The following is a 22,396-nucleotide window of genomic DNA, read 5'->3' on the forward strand; positions in this document are numbered from 1 at the left end:
CTTCCTCAAGGACATTACCTCCAAGGTATTCTGAACCCTGAGGCTTTTCACAGGTGTCCTATGACGGACACTCTTGTGCTGGGTGGAGAACCACTAATATTAAATTTACCACATCTGGGGAGGTTCCCTGGTGAAGGGAGGTGGGAAGGAAAAATGGGAAAGATGCTGGGAAAAAGGAAAAAGGTATTAAGAAAGATAAAACTAAAAGTGAGGAAGGTGAACAGACTTCTGTAGAAAACTAAATGCTAAAAATTTCCACATTTGTCTTCTCCTGAGGGTAACACCTTAGAAACAACAGCATTTGCAGTCACTGAGCTGTCGCTCCCTACTAACCATGTAGGTGTATCACTTAACCTCTTTTAGCCTCAAGTCCCTTGTGTATAAAATAGGGAAAATATTGCCCACACAATAAGGCAAATGAAAATTCAAATTTGTGAATCACTGTAAATCCATATTAGAGTGCTCAAAATATTAGTCTGTATGGACCTAAATATGCTGTGAGAAAATACAGATCTGGAAACTAGGAGATCTGGCTCTAAGCTGTCTTACATGATCTTGGGTAAATCATTTAATGTACAGAGAACAAAGAGTGGACACTCAAGTTCTGGCTTTTTTACCAACCACATATCCACTAATTACTGTGGGCAACTTACAATTCTGCATCTGTTTCCTCATCTATAAAACGAGAATAACAATAACCTCATTGGCTTTGTTACAAGGGGAACAAAAGTCATCTTATTTATATAAAATATTTTGTATGGTATCTGGTATATATGATACCTCAATGAATAGTGTCTACTTTAAAAACAGAGTTAAAGAATAACTGACATCCCAGGACCAGGGAGCAAATGTGACAATGCAAATGAAATACTGTCCTAAGATTAGACAATTTAGGATAACAAATCTCTCAGCTGTAAGGTCTGTATTATTGAGCATGCAAATGAACACTTTCAGCACTCTACAGTTTATAATGCTGTTTCACATTCACTGACACATTGAGGTTCTCATTTGTCTTATGATATGGTAATTATTTATGCCATGTTACATAACAGACATCACTCAAATGTTAGCTCTTGTTTACATTTTTGTAAGAGTGTGTGCTTTATGGGAGTAAGATAAGGGATCCTTGCTCAGTCTCTGTACATGTGCTGCCTGGGTCTCATACAGTATGACCATAAACTCAAAAGACTAAGCTAATTATATCACCTCCCTGCCAAACCAATTCCCAAAGGTGAGCACCATCAACTTAAGAATTCAACAGACCACATAGTAACGAGATGGATACAGTTTTGCTACATTTGTTAAAACCAAAGTCTTATTACTTTCAAGCCACATCTGGAATAGCTCTCTGTGCATAACAGTCATTTTATAAATAGTCAAGAATTTTTTTAAATATAAAAGTTATTTTACAATTCTATTAAAGTTCACATACTCCCATCTAGGGTACTTTGCTAATATAATTTGCTGCTAATGTTTCCTTGTCATGGGAGTGTGGTCCTAAAAGAGGAATATAAACTAGACCTGGACTACCTTTAGAATTAGCCATCTGGAAGGCACATGAGGATGTGTCCTACAGCAATTCATCTACAAGGGGTGTAACAGATCAAGTTCTCCATGTGCTGTGCTCCTAAAATCCCTGAAGCCACGCTTCCCATAAGCTGATCCCAGGAGACAGGGACTTTTTGGTGGTAGACTGTGGCTCCAGGGCTCCCTGACACCTTCAATGAACTTTTCCTAAATTGTGTGGCAGTTTCTAGGTCCTTCCACCCAAACCTTCTCCACCCAATCTCCCTCTGGGTCAGACTTACTCGCTTTTTGATGGTTCTCCCAACTTTCCCTGGAATTCTCATTCTCTATGACAGGGGCATTTCCCCATGTAAAACCATAGTTTCTTTAATTGTCTCTTGGCATCTGCTACTTGGAATACCCTACTTCATATAGAATGTGATTAGTTAAGATCCACATCCGAAGGGTCTTTCATTATTTATGAACTCAGTGCTTTGACTTTTCCTGTATCCAGAGTCATAAAAAGTAAGAAGGAAAGGGAGTAAAAGGATTAGGGGGCTGAATGTAGCTAAAAAAAAGATCAGGACAATTGTTTAGGACATAACTGCAACAGCAGTATTTAATCTCTACTGTAGCCTCCTCTCTGAATGCCCCTGTGTCTATTCCAAAGCTAAGGAAACAGCTCTGGAGTTCTTGGTTCTCTTTCAAATGCAGATCATTGTATTTCATTATATTCCTTTTTATACTCCCAAAGAACAGTTTCTGCCTAGGGAAGACAGGGCCTGCTTTCCTTTAGCCATGGTTACATAAGAATCTAGAAACACAAGACACCATCCCCAGCATTACTGCGGCAACTAGAGCAGGACATGTGCTCGCAAGGGCATTTCTTACCTGGCCTTTGGCTGAGTCTTTTTTGCAGCTGCCTCACTGGCTTTCACTGGTTCAGGAAGCTTCGCAGGAATGGGAGAGTTCTATGAAATTGAAAGGAAATTTTCAAAAAGGACACCACAGATTTCTTTGTTAAAGAACAACCATCACGACCAGGTTGATGGAAATACATATTGGGGTATTCTGGGGTGGTTTCAAGGCCCTGATCTCTGGGAAGGAAAGTTAACTAAAGGCATATCCCACCAGACTCAGGCACATTCTGGAAGGCAAAGTATCTGAGCGGAGGTCAGAGAAGCCCGCATGCAGCATACTCCTTCCCTGTCATTCTCAACTGTCTGTACCCAGCTAAGGGCACTTGAGCTTGATTTTAGTATCCTCTTCCTATAGGCCAGCACAAAGGATGTTATGAAAGGAATGGGAAAGAGATGTCTGTAACCGATGATGCTATTTAAGCTTTCAGATCTTAGAGAAGTTAGAGTTGACTAATGTGCCAAACCAGCATATGTTCAGTCTTCTAGTTGGAATGTTGGGAGAAAACCACAGCCACTGCAAGTTTGGTCGCTGAGGCAGCACCTCTTACCAGCATGTGAGGCACTGTTCAACCACTGGCCGAGCAGGGCTTCTTCCTTCAGCATGGATCTGCACCATCCAGCTAACGTCTCATGAAGGAGCATGAGCTGTCCCTGACCACTAGAGAACTCTTACCACCACTCAAGGAGTACTAGATGAGATGAGACTTGTAAAGACTTACTTTTAAAAAACTAGTTACCAGTCAGAATGTTTCCAATTATATTTCATGCATGTTATTTAACTTTATGAATGACAAAGTGGAACAGCAAAAGGAAACATGGTAATGTTAGGTTACTGTACACTATTCCTTTTTTTAATCTGGGAAACCTGACAAATGGACTATTAGTTAAAAAAAAAAATAAAGTTGGCTTTTAGAAGAGTACTCCCATTTCTCTCATGTTTTGGGGATGGTGAATTTCTACCAGAAAAATTGTCTAGCTTTTCTTCCATCCTTCAAGCATTTCTTTCCTAAGAGAGAATGGTAACTTATTTGACTGATAAGACTGGGAGAAAACAGAAAACCTCCCCTGGCTGACATTGCCCTCCTTCTTATTGGGAAGAGCCTATCTATCAGAAATCAGAAACTCACTGCTCAGTCATGTGGATCTAATGTTAAGGTGCCTGACTCGTCAAGCAACGTTCTCCCACTCAAGCTTAGTAGCCAGCATTCTGAGATCCATTTGAACAACACCTGCATCTAATTCCAAATGTAGCAGTGAAACAGGAATACTATTTATCAGCACCCTCAAGCCCCAGTAGTGACCTCGAAAGTTCATTACTAGAGAAAGTAGGAAGTATATTTCAGATTAGAGTTTACTATTTATTAAGGCATCCATAGTAAAATATTCAAAAGTTGGATTATACTATGACATGAAAAATATGTCAATACTATAAAAAGGGTGTTTGCAACTGCACTCTGAAAACTGCTGAGTGTAGACTTTAGGATTACTAAGTGTAGAAAATGTTCCTATTGCCTAATAAATATGGGAAGGCTAGATGAAAAGGAATGTGAGTTATAGGAGGCCAACAGCAGAAGCAAAATTAAGAAAGCTCTGGTACAATGAAGGAGAAAAGGGGCAAAGGACTTCTGTTACAAGAGGCAAGCAGGCAAGTCAGGGTCTTACCCTAGGAAAACCACCTGCCTAACCACCGCTAGGTAAATACAACAAGCATCTGGCTCTATGTAAGCTATTAAAACAAAAGTTTGGTCAATCTTTACCCAAATTGTTCAAATCAATCTCTAGGGCTTTTTTTTTTTTTCAGTATTATTGCCTTTTGATAATTAAATTCTATGAGAAAACTGGATTCTATTCATAGCAATTGCTTTATAGTTAGCTGTGCTTGCATGCCCCCTACTAGATAAAGGAAAGTTATATATTCATTTAAACAGCTCATTAAAACCCTCCGTAATTCTAAACAATTTGATGTTTGCTTCCCCTAAAAAGCACCTTGCACATACCTGTACATTTGGAATTGGGCATTCTTTCTTGAGTAGTTTAAATGAGAAGTAGGAGACCTGGTAAATATCCGGCCTTTTGTCAGGGTCTGGTTCCAACATATATCCTAAGACAAACATATGCACATTTATTTAAGGATAACCTAACAGTTATTACATTAACTAGGAATCATAATTTCACTATTACCAAAATTGTCTTGTTTTTTAATTCTTAATTTTCCATAAAAGTCAGAAAATGCATTAGCCCTTTTCCTCTCCTCTATGAAAGGGAAGAATTAACTTTCCTAATATATTTAATATCCACAAGAAAATAACAAAGTGTTTGAATTGTAACAAAGATACTTGTGGTTCATATTTTGTGTCTTGTAAAACAGGGACTCAAGCTCTCAATAAGAAAATCATCATCTTCATAATCTGGCAACTAGGGCATTACACAGTCTGGGTTTTGGCTTCTTTAGTTCATGATATCTTGCTAAACAAAAAATCATTCTTGATAATTACAATCAAAAATTAATTTCATGAACTTATTATTCTTTGGCTGCAGATATATTAGCTAGTTCCCAGTGTTTCACAATGTAACAAATACATCTCTAGTTTTACCATGATCCATAGATCACAGTGTCTGTTTCTAGGTACCATAAGCTTCTACCTTCTGAAGCTGGAAATATTCTCAGGAAAAAAGTCTTTGAAAAGACATACAAACACACATATACATATAAAGAACAGTGCAAGGCAATTCACTGCTTAAAAAATCAAATGAATGGTTGGGACATTAAGTTCAGGGGAAAAAAATAATGAAGGTGTAATCTTGCAAAGGCCTTGCACTAGAGGCAGGCTTGAGCTGGCCCTTGAAGTCAGGAATGAATTTAGTGGAACACAGAGAAAAGGACCTCCCAGGTGAGAAAACGGTCTGAGCAAAGATGGACTAGGAGAAAGGCAAGGACAAGGCAGGGGTTTCCTTGTCAGAGGATACAGGCTAATAAAACTGGATGGGTAGATGGAACTAATAAAACTGGATGGGTAGATGAGTTTAGGGGGACAGTAGACTTCTCAAGAAGTTTTCAAACTGAAATATATTAGAGTTTAGGAAAGATGTCAGTGTTATAGACATTCCTTACAAGTTGTTTTTTTTTTTTTTAAAGATTTATTTATTTATTTATACAAGCACTGGGTACAGTCAGAAGCACGGGAGGGTGAGAGAATTCACCAGAGCCAGAGTGGGGAGCAGAGCAGGCAGAAGGACCGAAGTACACTGCTGAGGGGAGCAGCGGGCGGCGGGAGAGGTCCGCGCGCCGTACGGGACCCTCCTCCAGTGGCCGGGGAGCAGCCGGGGATCGAACCGGCACTGCAGAGGCTGCGGGCAGCTTCGCAACCCAGTGCTCAACCGCTGCACCACCGGGGAGGCCCACAAGTTGTTTTTCTTAATATGAATTTGCTGCATGAATGTTAAAAGGAAAAAAATATTACCAAAAGCCTTCCATCCTACTTTCAAATTTGGGGATTTTCCCATATTTCCTTCCAATCTAATTACACAGTTACAATTCTAGAAAAGATATAATGCTTTGACTTCTGAAAACAATCCAACAATCATTAAACGCCATAATCCATTCCTTTTTGTTAATAAATGCAAGAGACTGACTAATGGTTAACTATATACACTGCTACTTATAAGTTCTATGTTTACTTGAAAATTAGGGCTTCCCTGGTGGTGCAAGGGGTTAAGCACCTCAGTATGAAGCAATCGCAGCCTCTGCACATGAGTTTGATCACTGGCCAGCCAGGAAACTACCCACTTCGTGGCAAAGCAGACCTCTCCTGTCTCGCCTGCTGCTCCCCTCAGCAGTGTATTTCAGTCAGTCTGCCTGTTCTGCTCCCCACTCTGTCTCTGGTGAATCCTGTCACCACCACCCCATCTCTGGCCTGTACCCCAGTTCTTGTATGCATAAATAAATCTTTTTTTAAAAAAAGTTTTAAAAATTAAATGAGGTGCAAGTAGCCCATCAACAAATGTCAGACGTTCCACTTCACATCAGCTGGTTTTATTTTTTCCATTGATCACCACCCAAAACCCAAACTGGGTTGCGCAAGATTTATCACCCATAATGGTTAAAATTTAGATGCTACACATCTTGACTAAAGTAAAAAGATGATCAAAATATCTATTTCTTTAGGATTTTAATACAGGGGGTTGTGCAAAGATGACTTATTCTACCATCTGGGTAATATACATTAGTACATATGCTTGCTGTGATGATACAAAAGAGTGGGGAATCTTGAAAAAACATTTTAAACAAAGCACTGAGTTTAAATGCCTGTTATCAAAATCCAGTGATTAACCTAAATGAGAGGAAAAACCTATTTCCAGGGAGTTATACAGTCTTAATTATGTATTCACTCCAGCCAACGCACTGCAGTCATTTTAATTTGAGTTGCTTCCAGTTTTGCAAAGACGAATTTTGTATCACTTGATATGAGTCAGCTGGACTCCTTTGGTCTGTAAGCTTTCAAAAAGACTGCAAAAGAAAGACCAGCACTAAACTGCTCAAAGCACAGTTAGGATTTCTGCTCAGGTGTAAAACCAAGCTTAGATTTCTGGCAAAAAAGACCCACCATTCGAATTAGACACCATTATATTATCATTGAGTGCCCAACCATTAGCACCTGATTTCATTATCTCTGCAGCACAACACTTTATCCTCTAATTAATTCTTAGGAATTAGAATTAAAAATATGAAACTAAGCAGAAGAAGGGAACTATGAACAGAACAAAGCCAAAGGCTAACAATGGGAAGAAAGAAAAATACAAATAATCAAGGAGGCCTTTCTGGGAACAATACTCTACAAAAAGAAAGTCAACCTCCAAAAACCTCAGACACAGAAGATTATCTCCATCTAACAGATAAAAAATTCAAAAAGGCCATAGTGAAAACAATTAAAAAATTAAGAGAAAATGCCAAAAGAGATAAGAATATAATCAATGAACTAAGGAAGAAAAAGGAATTGCTAAAGAAGAAAGTGAAGGAACTGGAGGATACCCAGAGATTAGTGGAGGAGCTCAAGAATTCTGGGAAAAGCCATGAAAATAGAATAGAAGAAATGGAAGAATACTCTCAAAGATACAGACATAAAAAGAACCAAAAAAGGAAAAGGAAAGAGAAGTACAAAAGAAAAAAAAAAAATGAAGACTTGATTTGAGAAATATCTGATACCATGAGGAAAGGAAACATAAGAGTTATAGGAATCCCAGAAAGAGAGGACAGAGACAAAGGAAATGAGAAACGATTCAAGGAGATAATTAAAGAGAACTTCCCAAGCATAAAGAAGAAAATGAAAATAGACATACAGGAAGCTAGAAAACCACCAAATTGCCACAATGAAAACTACAGCAAGACACATAATAGTATAGTTTCCAAGGGCCCAAGAGAAGGAAAAAATAATGAAACTGATGAGGGCAAAGAAAAAGATAACCTATAAAGGAAAACCAATTAGGCTGACATCAGACTTCTCCGAAGAAACACTATGGGCAAGAAGAGAATGGAGTGACATATTTAACAAACTCCAAATCAACAAATGCCAACCAAGAATAGTCTATCCCACAAAGCTCTCCTTCCTCTATGAAGGAAAAATAAAAACCTCAGACAAACAGAATCTGCAGAAATTCATTACTACTAACCCCCCACTCCAAAAAATATTACAAGCAGCCCTAAAACCAAAACCAAGAGAGGAATGAATAGAAAGAACAGAATAAGGTAAGGAATAGAATCACAAGAAGGCAAACAAAATGGCAAATACAGACGCTAGTTTATCAATATTAATTCTAAATGTAAATGGACTAAACTCATTAATAAAAAGACATAGTCGCAGGCTGGATTAAAAAACAGAACCCAATCTTTTGCTGTCTATAGGAAACACATTTAACTACAAAAGATATACATAGATTGAAAGTAAAAGGTTGAAAAACAATTCTACAAGCAAATGGGCCAAAAAAGAAGGCAGGAACAGCTATACTTGTATCAGATAAAATAGACTTCAAACTAAAAAAGGTAAAAAGAGGCACAAGCCATCACTATATTGTGATTAAGGGGGCAATACATCAAGAAGACATAACTCTCATCAACATATACTCACCAAATGAAAGAACACCAGTATATATCAGACAATTATAATCATATCTGAAAATATACAGTAGTGAAAATACATATGTAGTAGGAGACTGCAAAACACCACTCTCACCAACAGATAGACCAAAGAGACAAAAAATAAGCAAGGACACCAGGGCTCTAAATAAGGACCTAAACCTCATGGGCTTAACACATATTTATAGGACACTCTACCCAAAAAAATCCAAGTACATATTTTTCTCAAGAGCACATGGCTCATTCTCCAGAATCGATCACATACTGGGACACTAGACAAACATCAACAGATATGCTAAGATCAAAATCATACTATCTTCGCTGACCATAATGGCATCAAACTAGAAATAAAACATGAAAAGAAAACAAGGAGATTGAAATCCACACTACTGGAAGACCATTAGATCAATAAGGATATCAAAGAAGAAATTAAAAATTACAAACAACAATGAGGACACAACTCTCCAGAACATATGGGACACAACAAAAGCAGTTGTAAGAGGAAAATTTATAGCAATACAGGCTCACATCAAGAAACAAGAAAGAACTCAAAGAAACAAACTAATCTCTCACATTAAAGAGCTAGAAAAAGAACAACAAAAAAAACCCAAAAGCCAGTAGAAGAAAGGAAATAATAAAAATCAAAGCAGAACCTAATAAAATAGAAAAAAAAAAAATCCAAAAAAATTAACAAAACCAAAAGTTGGTTCTTTGAAAAAACAGACAAACCTCTAGCCAGGCTCACAAAGGAAAAACAGGAAAAAGAACAAATATATAGGATCATAAATGAAAGAGAAGAAATTATAACAGACACAGCAGAAATCAAAAGAATAATCAGAGATTTTTATGAACAGTTATATGTAAACAAGTTCAACAATCTAGAAATATATAATCACCTAAAGCCAGGTAAAGAAGAAATAGAACATCTAAATAGACCAATTACAAGCACTGAAATTGAAACAGTAATCAAAACCCTCCCCCAAAACAGCACCAGATGGCTGCACTAATGAATTCTACCAAACATTCAGAAAAAACTAGTGCCTATCCTACATAAACTCAAAAAATTGAGAAGGAATACTACATTCTATGAAGCCAACATTACACTAATACCAAAACTAAACAAGGACAACACACAAAAATGAAAACAACAGCCCAATCTCTCTAATGAACACTGATGCAAAAATCCTCAATAAAATCCTAGGCAACAGCCGGGCCTCCCTGGTGGTACAAGGGCTTAAGATACAACCTATGATGCTGTCCGCAGCAACTGCAGCACGAGTTCAATCCCCAAGCCCTGGCTGGCCAGGGAGCTACCCACATGGTACAGCAGACCTCTCCTGTCTTGCCCGCTGCTCCACTCAGCAGTGTATTTCAGTCAGTCTGCCTGTTCTGTTCCCCACTCTGTATCTGGTGAATCCTCTCACCCCTCAAACCTCTGGTCTGTACCCCAGCTCTTGTATACATAAATAAATCAATCTTAAAAAAAAAATCCTAGCCAACAGAATCCAACAATGCATCAAAAAGATAATTCTCCATGACCAAGTGGGATTTATTTCAGGGGCACAAGGATGGTTCAACATCTGAAAATCAATTAATGTAATCCAACACATCAAAAAGAAAAATAAAAACCATATGTTGAGAAAGCATTCAGTAAAGTTCAACATCCGTTTATGATGAAGGCCCTCAAAATTCTCAGGATAGAAGGAACATGCCTTAACGTAATAAAAGCCATATAGGACAAACCCATAGCCAATATCATTCTCAATGGTAAAAAGCAGAAAGCCTTTCCCTTAAGATCTGGACCAAGACAAGGATGTCCTCTCTCTCCACTGCTTTTCAATATAATACTGGAAAGTCCTAGCCAGAGCAATAAGACAAGAGAAAGATATACAAGGAATCCAAATAGGGTAAGAAGTACTAAAACTATCACTATTTGAAGATGATATGGTAATATACATAGTGAACCCTAAAAGTGCCACAGAAAAACTAGTCAAAATAATCAACCAGTTTAGTAAAACAATAGGATACAAAATCAACACACAAAAATCAGTAGCCTTCCTATATGTAAACAATCAATCTGAAGAAGAAGAAATTAAGAAAACCATCCCTTTTATAATTGAAACAAAAAAATCAAATACTTGGGAGTAAACCTAACAAAAGAGGTGAAGGACCTATACAAAGAAAACTATAACACATTGTTTAAAGAAACAGAAGACACAAAGAAATGTAAAGACATCCCTTGTATATGAACTAGGAAAATTAACATTATCAAAATGGCCATCTTACCAAAAGCAATTTTCAGACTCAAGGCTATTTCAATAAAAATTTCAATGACATTCTTCAAAGAGATAGAACAAATATTGATGAAATTTAATGAAACCACAAAAAAACCTCGAATGTAATCAGGGAATTGCAAATCAAAACCCACTGCTGGTGGGAATGCAAACTGGTCCAACCACTATGGAAAGCTATGTGGAGTTTCCTCAAGCTACTAAAAATGGAGCTTCAGCAATTCCACTCATAGGGATATAACCCAAGGACACAAAAACATTAATCAAAAGGCTACCTGCACCCCTATGTTTTTTTTTAAAAGATTAATTTATTTATGCATACAAGAACTGGGCAGGAGGGAGAGGATTCACCAGAGAGTGGGGAGCACAACAAGCAGACCTACTGAAATACACTGCTGAGGGGAGCAGCAGGCGAGACAGGAGAGGTCTGCTGCACCATGTGAGTTAGCTCCCTGGCAGGCCAGGGATAGAACTGGTGCTGCAGTGGCTGGCAATAGCTTGATAGCGCTGTCTTTAACCCCTGCACCACCAGGGAGGCCCCCACGCCCCTATGCTCATTGCAGCACTATTTACAATAGGTAAGATAGGGAAACAACCCAAATGCCCAAAAATAGATGACTGGATCAAGAAGATGTGGTATATATACACAATGGAATATTACTCAGCAATCAAAAAAGACAAACTCATGCCATTCGCAGCAACAAGGATGGAGCGGGAAGGGATTATGCTCAGTGAAATAAGCCAGAAAGAAAAAGAAAAATATCAATGGCTTCACTTATAGGAGGAATGCAGGAGAACCAAATGAAAGGCCAGGGGGAAAATTATAATAAGTTAAAAAACAAAATTAACAGGGAACTATAAGTCAGAGACATTCTGCAGGGGAGGGGAAGGGAAAGTGGTCAAAACAGGGGAGGGAAGAGCACAAGGGAATATGGTGATGGTGTACAGGTAAACTGGTGGTGGGAATTTTACAGGGACTACACCAGAGAGGAGAAAGCATACATTGTACAAAAAGGAAGAAAAAAAAATGAAACTAGAAATTTGGCAATACTTACTAATTAGGCAGTGCATATCTTGAGAATATCGAGAGTTATCAGGAATTGTGAAGCTTCCATCACAAATTGCCACCTGACTCTCCCCAAATGGCAAAGTGAAGTAGCATAATTTATATAACAAACATCCAAGAGCCTAAAAGGTAAAGCAGATTGACAACAGAGGTTTAACCTCCATAACTGCAGAGAGGTATATGGAAAGATACTGGCGTCATCCATTTACTAGTTGATATACCAGTAGGTATAAAAACTATGTACTACTAACTTCTTAGAAACTTGAATTCAGAACCTAACACCACTATTTAGCCAATGAGTTACATATTTCTACCATTATGAACAATAAATAACAAGAATCTCAGCTGTTTTGCTGTAATCAGTAACACATGTGAAAATCACCTAAATAATGTGGAGGTCACCTGAATAATTTTCACAGAGCTCTAAAGCAATTTCCTTTGATACGCTTCAAGAAGCAGTTGCTGATCACCTTGAGTCAAGAATAACCGTGAGGGATAAGTAGATAATGACATGGTGCTATGTCACTGTCTGGATTAAACTTGGCAATTTATAGTTAAGACTGTTGATATCTGTGATGTGGATAGGTTAGTTGACACCTACCCAAATGTCTGCCTTCGTAGTGATGATTTTGCCACTGTACAGGTTGACCATTTCTGGTGCTCGATAGGACAACGTTGTGTATCTACAATCAAGAGATTAATTTTTTGTTAAATATATGTCAATGCTATAATTAAAAAACCAAGGGCAACAGAAATACTTTAAAATTATGTATTAATAGAATATAGTTCCCTGGGAGCAATCTGCGTAAGAGAGTATGAAATATTAGTGAAGGTAAAATGAAAAGCTGATCTTGTTATATACCCACGGCGCTCTAAGCACCAGTTCTAACCAAAATTAATGGTGAAGCTCTAAATAAGCTCTAAAAGCAACTTTTCTTGGACACTGCCCCCCCAAATGAAAAGATCCTCTGTAATCCTTGTTATCTGATACTATTTTGCTGATCTGTTTTTTAAATGAGTAATCCCTTTCAGCGTGGCTCAAAGAGATGTAATACCAACTGGGACACTCTGGAGAATAGAGAAAGTGGGCCCGGGCTAGGGTGGAAGATGGATAGGATCGTCCCTGCTGGAATAGGGATAAAACAACAGTTTCCCCCTTATCTCTGGCTCAAGAAAAGAAAGTAGTATAAGCACATCTTCAAAGTACGTGTCCTAGTATTATCAAGCAAGTGACTTATGCTGTGTGTCTCTAGCGCCCAATGAGCATACTAAGATTTAGATATCCATCAAGGCCCATGGACCATGTATCTTCCTGCCCCAGTCATGGCTGCCTGGGATGATATATGAAGAGAGATCTGACTTACTAGCAGTAATAGTGAATACTGTTACCCATGAAAAACCCAACACTCTGGACAATAGGAGGAAATTACAGAGCCACAAATCTAAAGAAGTGTTTTCTCATGGAATTCAGTGATTCAATATATGTAAAGTTCAATTACTCGCCACTAATTCCACTAGACTGAGGTGAGCTCCTTAGGAGTGGGAAGGAATACATAGCAATTCCGGTTCAGTAAAAAACACATCCAACTGAGTGATAATGCTATGGTGGTTGTGAATATAACAGTATTCCTACTGTGTGAACACCACTCAGTTTTTTGAGGATTCTGTAACACAACTCAAAGTATCTACAAGACCACTGGGCCACTGACAATATGCTCTAAGATTCTTTTACTTTAGCCTGCTAATCAATGACTGAACCCTCTCTTCTTCCTCCACTTAAAATCAAACAATCCAACAGCCAATATGATGCTAAGATGAGGGGCAACAGATTAGCACCATTGCTTACCCACCCTGACCATCTCATCCATAAGTTGAAAATGAAGTTGCTGATCTAATAATAGACAAAATTCAAAGGAAGTAGAAGCTTACTTCTTAATCTCATCTTCTACTGCATTGACTCCTTCGGTTTGAGGATTCTGGAATTTGTTGGTGGCACTTCCAAAGTCACACAGGACATAATGGCCTCGGTCATGCAAGAGAATATTTTCAACCTGAAAAATACACCCCAACCACCCATTCCAAGATATCATTTAGCAGTGCATGTGAATATTTGATTAACAATGACATAAATAACATATTTTACTCCTGTGAATTCCCTTAATGTGGTACAGGAAAGTTACTCTCTTCCATGTATCTCAAGAATCACCCCATGCAGAAGAAAAAAAGAAGTAACAGGGTAAACTGACTAGAGGAAGGAAAAGAGCAAACTTCACACTAGGGAAACAAGAGTCCCATTTTCTAGATTATCATATTTCTGCAAAAACAGTCCTTATACATTCAAGGGTCCTTTCAGTTCAGAATGCTCTCCATTATCCCCACCTCCTTACCTAATTATCAAACCCCATTCATTTTTCAAATCTTAGTTCAAATATGCTCTTTGAAGCCTTCTTCAGGCCCCCAACCAGATAAATATCACTCGATCCCTAAATTCCTTCAGTACTCTGTTCCTTCACGATCTCAATGATTTCACTTGGACTTCATAAGAGTGTATGTGTGTGTGTGTGTGTAAATTAATATATAAATATATTATATATGATATATAAAAATATATATAAATTTGTTTACAACACAAGGTCAAGATTTTCAAAATTAATAAACATTTGCTATAAATATTTGTGATAAAAGGCCTGTGGGCAAACAGGCAGTTTTCCTGTTAAAGTATTACCCTTATCTTTTCTTAAGTGAATTTTTTAGTTTGTTAAGAATTCTGAAGAGAAATCCTAGTATCAAAAGACTTTGCTCATGAGACAACAACTCCAAAACAGCAGGTACTACTGCTCAACACTTAATATTTAAGTACTAATTAAATTTTAGTGTAGGTAAGGTAAGCTGGCTGGTGTGCTAGGACAGATCTGGCTATAGATGGGCAATAAAATGGCAGCAAAAAAAAAAAATCTTGTTCGGTCAATAAGTCTGTAGTTTCCATTGTCTTGTCTTCAGCCTCCCAAAGACTCATCACCTTTGGAAAACAAAGGCAAGTGTATGCAATAAGCTCCTAAGGACAAGCACCATCTCTTATCCATGTTAATAGTCTTCTTTACCAGTGCCTAAAACAGTGCTGGGGGCAGAAATGTTTGAATGAAATAAAAGAAAATAAAAAATGAAAACAAAAACCAGAAACGAATATAATATTTTGTGTGTGCTGGCAGATCACAAGCAATACCCATGCCCTACTACTATAATTACTGCTATAATTGGTTCTTTTTACAAAATACCTGGCAATCATAACATTTGCTTGCTTAAATTCTTTTAAAAACTACATTTTATAAAAATGTTTATTTTGTTATTTATACCTGCTAAATCCAATACTAAAAAGTTTTGTTGCAAACTATTCTGTACTTTATTGTTTCTTAGCCCTAGTGAGTCTCACTCATGGTGGCAGTGTGAGGGGTTTTATCATCGTTGTTAACTCCTATTCCTTGGACTTCATCTGTGGGAAGCCTCTGAGGACTAAGTTTAAAGTCTATTGTTCTTCCAGAGAGGATAAGCTTATGAACCTAGTTCATTACTAACCTGGAGTTACTTTAATTAACAATTTTGATACTGGAATTTTTAACCACACAGGCAAGTATGAACTATTGCCACCTATCTGTGTGGATATGCTCTTGTGATTAATGATTGCTAGAAGACACATGTTCTGCAGAGACAAGGCTGAGGTAGACAACTATTTCCACCATCCACAGATTTGATAAAGCTCATTGGTTAATTTATTTATGCAAAGTAAAACAGTCAAGCTAGTCTAAACATATATTTACTTCAGGAATCAAAAATAATCTCAACAAAGCAACACTAATGTTTTCTATCTAAATCAGAGATTATAAAAAGGACAGCCACAATTTACTGAGCTTTTACTAATATAAGTAGTACCATACTGAACACAATACATTGATTATCTCACTAAATCCTCATATTAACAATATAGCAATATCCCGATTTTATGGATGGGAAAATGGAGATTCACAGTGATTAAGCCAAGAAGCGAACCTAGGTGATCTAACTCTAGAGAATAAGTAATTGCCTTTCTGTCAGGGTAAGAAGAAGGTTGGAAGCAGAGCAATTACTCAAGATCCCCATGCCCACCTTTCACATTGGTGGAGGTGATGACTACAGCTGCCCAATGTGGTGAACACAAGTTTAAGGACAGGGTTATCTTAGTTCTTGATGTCTAGAAATGGCCCTATTAACAGGAATCCAGTCAATGAGGAACCAAGTGTCTAAATATTAGCCAGGCTGATTTATGCAATGTTTCCTAAACATCCACTATATTGCTTAGTTAGTCCTTTTATTCAACTGCTCACTCTGCACTAGTCAAATCCGAACCATTCTTTCAAGTCCTATTCAAGCCATAACTATTCAGTAAAACTTTTCAAGGTTACCCTATAAAATCTACAGAATTTACTGTAGGAGGGATAGGCAAAATAAGGTCAAACCAAGCAGGTTATTATCCTCAAGCTAGAGCTGCTTTTGAACAACTATGGCAGAGAAAGTTGAGTAGTTGTGACAGAAACTGTATGGCTGACAAGCCTAAAATATTCACAGTCTAACCCTTTCAGAAAAGTCTCTCATCCTCTGGTCTATACTTATATGATGCCAATATGTTCCTAGAACTCCAGTTCAATACTTCACACACACTAAGGACCTCTAAAACCCTTTTCAATAATCTTCCTTCTTCGCCTCACGCTTCTTACGGGGTTTATGTAAAACTCTATGTCTTTGCATGCAGTACTTTCCAAGTCAGGCTCTATACTTCAAATGCTGGAATGTACAATCTAGAAACCTGAAAAGTTAGGTTCACATCAAAACACAAACAAGGTAGTTCCAGGGACCAAAATCACTGGGGAAGGAAGGAGAACTACATGGACAAAGGAGGAATAAAGATGAGGCACATTGTGATTCCCTCATCCCTCCACTTTAAAAACTAAGTTTGTATGTCTGGCTGGGCTCCAGAATGGCAGCACTCAGGAGTTATACTATATCCAACCTGGCCCCTACCTCAGCTTGCCTCCTTCCACAAAGATAATATTGTACAAAACTATATTGCCCTAAAAATTTTTTTTAAATTAAAGTTATATGTAAAAGTAGGCAAGAGATTCAAAAATATTGATGTAGGGAAAGTTTTATCAATATTTAAAAAATATCTACACAGATAAAAACAATAATTTCTGCTTTAGCTACTTTGTAAGTTTGTGGGGGTGGAGGGGAAGAGGAATACTACAAAGGTGAAATCACTTGGCAGCGGTCACCCTAGCAATCGCACACCCCACACCTTCTCAATCTGTCTCTGTGACTTGTAACTCCTGAAAGCCTCCAATATCAACCTGGCTGCCGCTACTGCCCTCCACCATCCATCACCACCAGCATCAACAAAAACATGTAACACAGAGCCAGGCGTATGGCAACCAGACTAGACTTATGGCTCAGAAGACCTCAGGGGTTATTTGAGGTATCTGACCTTGTATGAATCTATAAACCTCTTTGAGCTTGTTTCTCAAAGTAAAGCTGATCATATTTCTATCACCATAGTTATGGAACACATAAGCAAATGTACATGAAGGTAAACTGTAAATTTTCTTATATAAATATAAAACACTATTGCCATTCTTTAATTAAGAAACATATGTGAACTCTTACTACATGCAAAGTACTTTTCTAGGTTCTAGGGATAAGGCTAAGAACAAATCAAAGTTCATTCTCTCATGGAGTTTAGAGTCCAGTTGGGACTAATAGGAAAATAAGTATAATTGCATGGTAGTGACAAATATAGTGAAAAGAATACAGCAAGTTAAATATATATAGGGCGAAGAGGGATGCACAATCAGGGAAGGTCCTCCTGATGAGAGGGGAAGAGACCTGACTGATGAAGGAAGAGGACATGGTCCATCTTGGGGTGGAACTTTCTAAACAGAGAACAGCCTACATGAAGTGCCTGAGATAGGGCGTGCTGAGATATCTGGGGTCACGGTAGCTGGAATAGCAGAGTGCTGGGCACCAATAGTGCAATGAAAATAGAAAATGTGAACTGGACATATGAGTGGGGAGACGAAATAATGCTGGCCTTGAAGGAAGTGGAGAACTTAAGTGAAACCAGTAACAGGAACAAAGGCACAGAGGCAGGGCTGATAACAATGACATCAACAAGCAATAGCACTTCCTATGTGCCAGACACTCCTGCATGCACTTTTACCTATGGTATTTCATGCAATTCTTACAAAGCTGCAATGTCTCCATTTAATAAAGGAGATAATGGAGGTCAGTTACCTAACTTGCCTGAGGTCACAGGGCAAGTAGGGCAGGATTTTGGCTCAGGCTGCCTGTCTGCTGGGACTACACCCTCACCTACCACAATGGCAAGTATTCTACAATTAAAGAAAAATGGACAATGCAGACTCAGGCTGGCAAAGGAGAAGGGAGTGGGAAGAGAGAATACCAGAAAAGCAAACAGAGGGCAGATTGAGGAAGGCCATTGGGAGGCAGTTAGCATTTTTAATAGATCAGCAGCAGATGAAAAAAGGTGTTCTGGGAAGATTAGCATGATGACAGAGAAGGAAGAATAAAAGAAACAGACAATAAGGGCAGGTACAACTGTCCAGGTGTGAGCTGATCAGGGCCAAGTCTAGAGCAGGGCCAACAGGGATTAAGTGAGATTAGGAAGGCAGAGAACTAAATGGATAGTCAAACACCATCTTCTGATAGCTGAATTTGTAGTGACTTTGTTTTTGTCAAAAGCCCTCAGAATGTAACCTAATATTGGTTATGATTGCTTACAATCATCAAATCTTCCATCTTGTTGGAAGTTTGACCTTATTTCCCACCCTGTCCACTTAGAGAGGGTTATTAAAGTTGTCACTCCTGAATTCTGCTTATAGCTTTAGCTAAAAGGTTTGGAAAACCACCTCCTACTGACCTCTTCTTCTTGATATAATTCCAAACAGATATGGCGTTCAGACATTTCAGTCACAGAACTTATTACCACTGGAAATTTTGGAGGATTAGATGAATGCAGGTTTTCAAACCTGCATTTAGGTTTCTAAAAAATGGGACAAGAATCTTCATGCTGTTGTGCTTGATGAGATCAAAATCTCTTCTGACAAAAAAAAAAAAATGGGGGGAGGGGAGAAACATTCATGACTTTCTAGCTGAATGTGCTTGTTAAGGCTTAACACTTTTCTGCTTTCTTAAGGGTTTGGGCAAACAGCACAGCATAATACAGCAAAACAGAGCCAACCAACAAGAACCCTAATGGGAGTAAAACACCTGGACCTTTGTTCTGCTTTGATCACTGTAAGCTGTGCCTTTCTGGGCAGAGGTTTCCTTATTGTAATCGGAGAGGTGACCTGCCCAGGTCTATGATGCCATGATCTGCATTAAAGACCTTTATTTTTCCTCAGAGAGATGAAAAACAAAAGTGGGGAAAAAAATTAAAATGTTAATGCATTTGAGGAGAGGCTTTCAATGTAGAACAGTACTTCTGTTATGGCTATTTTTAGAATATAAGCTGCTTAAAGGACTGCTTTCGCCGACTTCCTATATGTAATTTGAAAGAAAAACCATACACATCGTGAGCAGGGCAGAAGGGGCTTTTCTCTGTTCTGTATGTGAACCAGCAGACCCCCACACAGGGCAGCATGGGCTCCACAAGGGGGTTCCCAACTGGCCTGGTCTTTGTGACTTTATTCCCAGAGCTTTATTCACAGACTTTATTCACCAAATGGAAATCCTGCTCACAGAGAACCAAGAAACCAGCATCCAGAACTTTCTCTGGATGACGCCAGAGTGAAGAGCTTCCTGGTTGTGGCTACCACCAGAACTGTGGTGGTTGGTCCCAGCAGTGACATGGAGCTCTAAGTGGCTAAGGCCATGTGACACAATGACAGAGCCAGGGCAAACGGGTAAGACATGGGGACTTCTCACTCAGGCATGAGGAAGATGGTAATGCAGCAGGCAAATGTGACTCCCCACCAATACATACTACTAGAAAACGAGAAATGTAACATGCTGATGATGAAAGCATGTCGATGGGACTGAGTGTAAGATTTGGGGAGTCTGGAAAAGTTCCAATCAAAACAGAAGTCAACAACTAAAAATGACAACATCATTTCTTGATCTCTTGACTAACATCAAGTATAAAAATAACACAAGGAATTCTCTATAACAATCACAAACAAAGCCTCATGCCATAGACCTCCACTTTTGTTCCGTATTTCCAAAGGAAAAGAGAAAGGAAAACAAAATATCCTGAACCACCAGTGGCCAATCAGTAGTATGCCTGATGGGCTTCAACATGGATTGAAACACAACTCCTGAGCCCAATACTCTACTCCCAGTATTGAGCTGTATCTTAGGAACACTGTGAAGAGGCAGGGCACAGAGCTGAGGCCAGGCTGGGGAACGAGGTATAGCAGCTTCTTGCTCTAGCCACGACCTTACCTTCCCACACCAGCTTGCTCTATGTTACTCTGCTGAAACATCTCATGGGCAGTTTAGTACAGTGATGGAAGAGTGATGGCTCATGCTGCCTGAGTACACACTGACCTACTCTGTGTCCCCAGGATAGACACTAAACACTGTACCTTGTGCAAAGCTTACCACTACCTCCCAACAGCACCATGACATCAAAAGATATTAAAATGATGTGGGTATATAAACATGGTGGGTTTTATCTGCATGGGTATGAAATGATTATCATTTAGGCCTCATGCAATCTATTAAATGATTAAAAAGTTAAAATAATGCAAGGTTTTGTTTAAGGACATGAAAAGAACACTCTAACAGGATGTTGGATAACCCTTTCTATCTCCTTCCCTTGCTAACCCCTGTGCCCTTTCAGAACTTAAGATGACAAAAATGTTTCTGGAGACTGACATACATGCTCTCATTTAACCTTACTACCACCCTAACAAAGCTGGTATTGTGGACTCCACTTCAGGGGCTAAGTGAATAGAAGAACAAACCAAGAAGCCTGAGGAGAAGCCCAGGAGAGTACGATGTCACAGAGGTCACAGAAGATGTCCACAAAGGAGTAAACAGCCTCAGGGAAGAGAATAAGGCAGGGACTGAAAAGTGTTCTTTGTATCTGACAATATGGAGGACACTATCTGTGTTTATCTCTCACAGTGCTTACAATTCTACTTGTACAAGTCATACCTTGAGTTCTAGAAAATCAAGAGTTCCAATATGAAATCAAACCCTATGTGGCGTGAGGGGGAAAATGAGATTCCAGAGAGGTGCAAGGTCACATGGGTCAGAGGCAGTGCCCATAGTCACAGACCAGTGCTGGTACTGCCCTCCTATACTTTCCCTCTACTTCTATACCTCCAAACTTCTCCAAGACAGGCATGTCCTAAAATGTTGCTTCCACTGCCTATTTAGAAATGTGTGTAATTAGGCCCAACAAATTTCACTCATTATTAAAGACAACAAGGAATAAAGTGTCAATACAAACTCAAAGAAGTGGTCTCCAGCCTCGTCTCCAACTGGTCAAGTACCTGGCCCTTAGTTATTCCTTATCCTCACACTCCTTGTGGTTTTCTATAGGCAGCTCTCAGGGTTTGTTCTCTGCCTCAATGTCCTTCATTCTTTCTGGGACTACCAATATCCAACCAGTGCTACAAAATCCCACTTTTCCACAAGATTCCAACTACCATTGCCTGATATCACTATCTGACCACATATTGAGCCACTTGAGACTCTTCATCACTTTGTTCAATAAATATTTATATTTCACCTATTTCTGTTTCAAGTCTAAATATTTCACTCCTCTCCTCTCGCTAGTACCTTAAACATCTTAAGAGTAGGGATGATGTTATATCTTTACACCCACACAGAATTAAGTACTTGTGAATAGCCTTGTAAATAAAAAAGTCACTGAACTGTATACTTTTAAAGGGTACATTTTATGGTATTTGAATTATATCACAATATTTGCTAAAGCTAAACAAAGAAAAATGCCAGTATGCATATAAGATACTCAAACTTTAGAATAACCAAATACCACCTGGCTGCTTCTTAACATGTGAATTCCTCAGCATTGGTAACACCATCACCAAAATTCTAGCCTAATAAACTCACTGTGGAAACCAGCAGTGTGCACTTAATAAGCACACTAATAGATGCTGACGTGAGTTACTAGCCAACGAAGGATGTTTCTTGAAACACAAGTATAATGAAAGGAAATTATAATTTAGAATCAGAAGCGCTGGATTCAAATTCTGATATGGTTCCTTCTTAGTGATATGACCTTAGGCAAATCACGTAACCCGTTTCTTTGCTTCTGAGTTTCTTCAGGCATTTTGACGATTATAATGAATTTCAAAAGGTTATTTAGATAATAAAACAAGTATCTGTACTATACTGTTATTTCTTTTTTTCTCTGTATTTTCTCTCTCTAAGCAGAATTTAAGCTTGGAATTTGGGATCATGCTTT

General features: G+C 38.5%; 1 protein-coding gene across 6 annotated transcripts in view; it reads right to left on the reverse strand.

Moving 5' to 3' along the window:
* Positions 1-22,396, reverse strand: part of AAK1 (AP2 associated kinase 1) — a 177,269-nt gene that overhangs the window by 51,349 nt on the left and 103,524 nt on the right. For all 6 annotated transcript variants that reach the window (XM_054701690.1, XM_054701691.1, XM_054701689.1 and 3 more), the window contains exons 6-10: positions 13,843-13,964; positions 12,515-12,596; positions 11,903-12,035; positions 4,424-4,527; positions 2,398-2,477 (exon numbers count right to left, since the gene is read on the reverse strand). In XM_054701690.1, coding sequence (XP_054557665.1) covers positions 2,398-2,477; positions 4,424-4,527; positions 11,903-12,035; positions 12,515-12,596; positions 13,843-13,964 — 521 coding nt within the window. The remainder of the gene's footprint in view (positions 1-2,397; positions 2,478-4,423; positions 4,528-11,902; positions 12,036-12,514; positions 12,597-13,842; positions 13,965-22,396) is intronic.

This window comes from Talpa occidentalis, unplaced genomic scaffold (assembly GCF_014898055.3).
Source record: "Talpa occidentalis isolate TD23 unplaced genomic scaffold, MPIMG_talOcc4v2.1 talOcc4.5, whole genome shotgun sequence".
Taxonomy (NCBI): domain Eukaryota; kingdom Metazoa; phylum Chordata; class Mammalia; order Eulipotyphla; family Talpidae; genus Talpa; species Talpa occidentalis.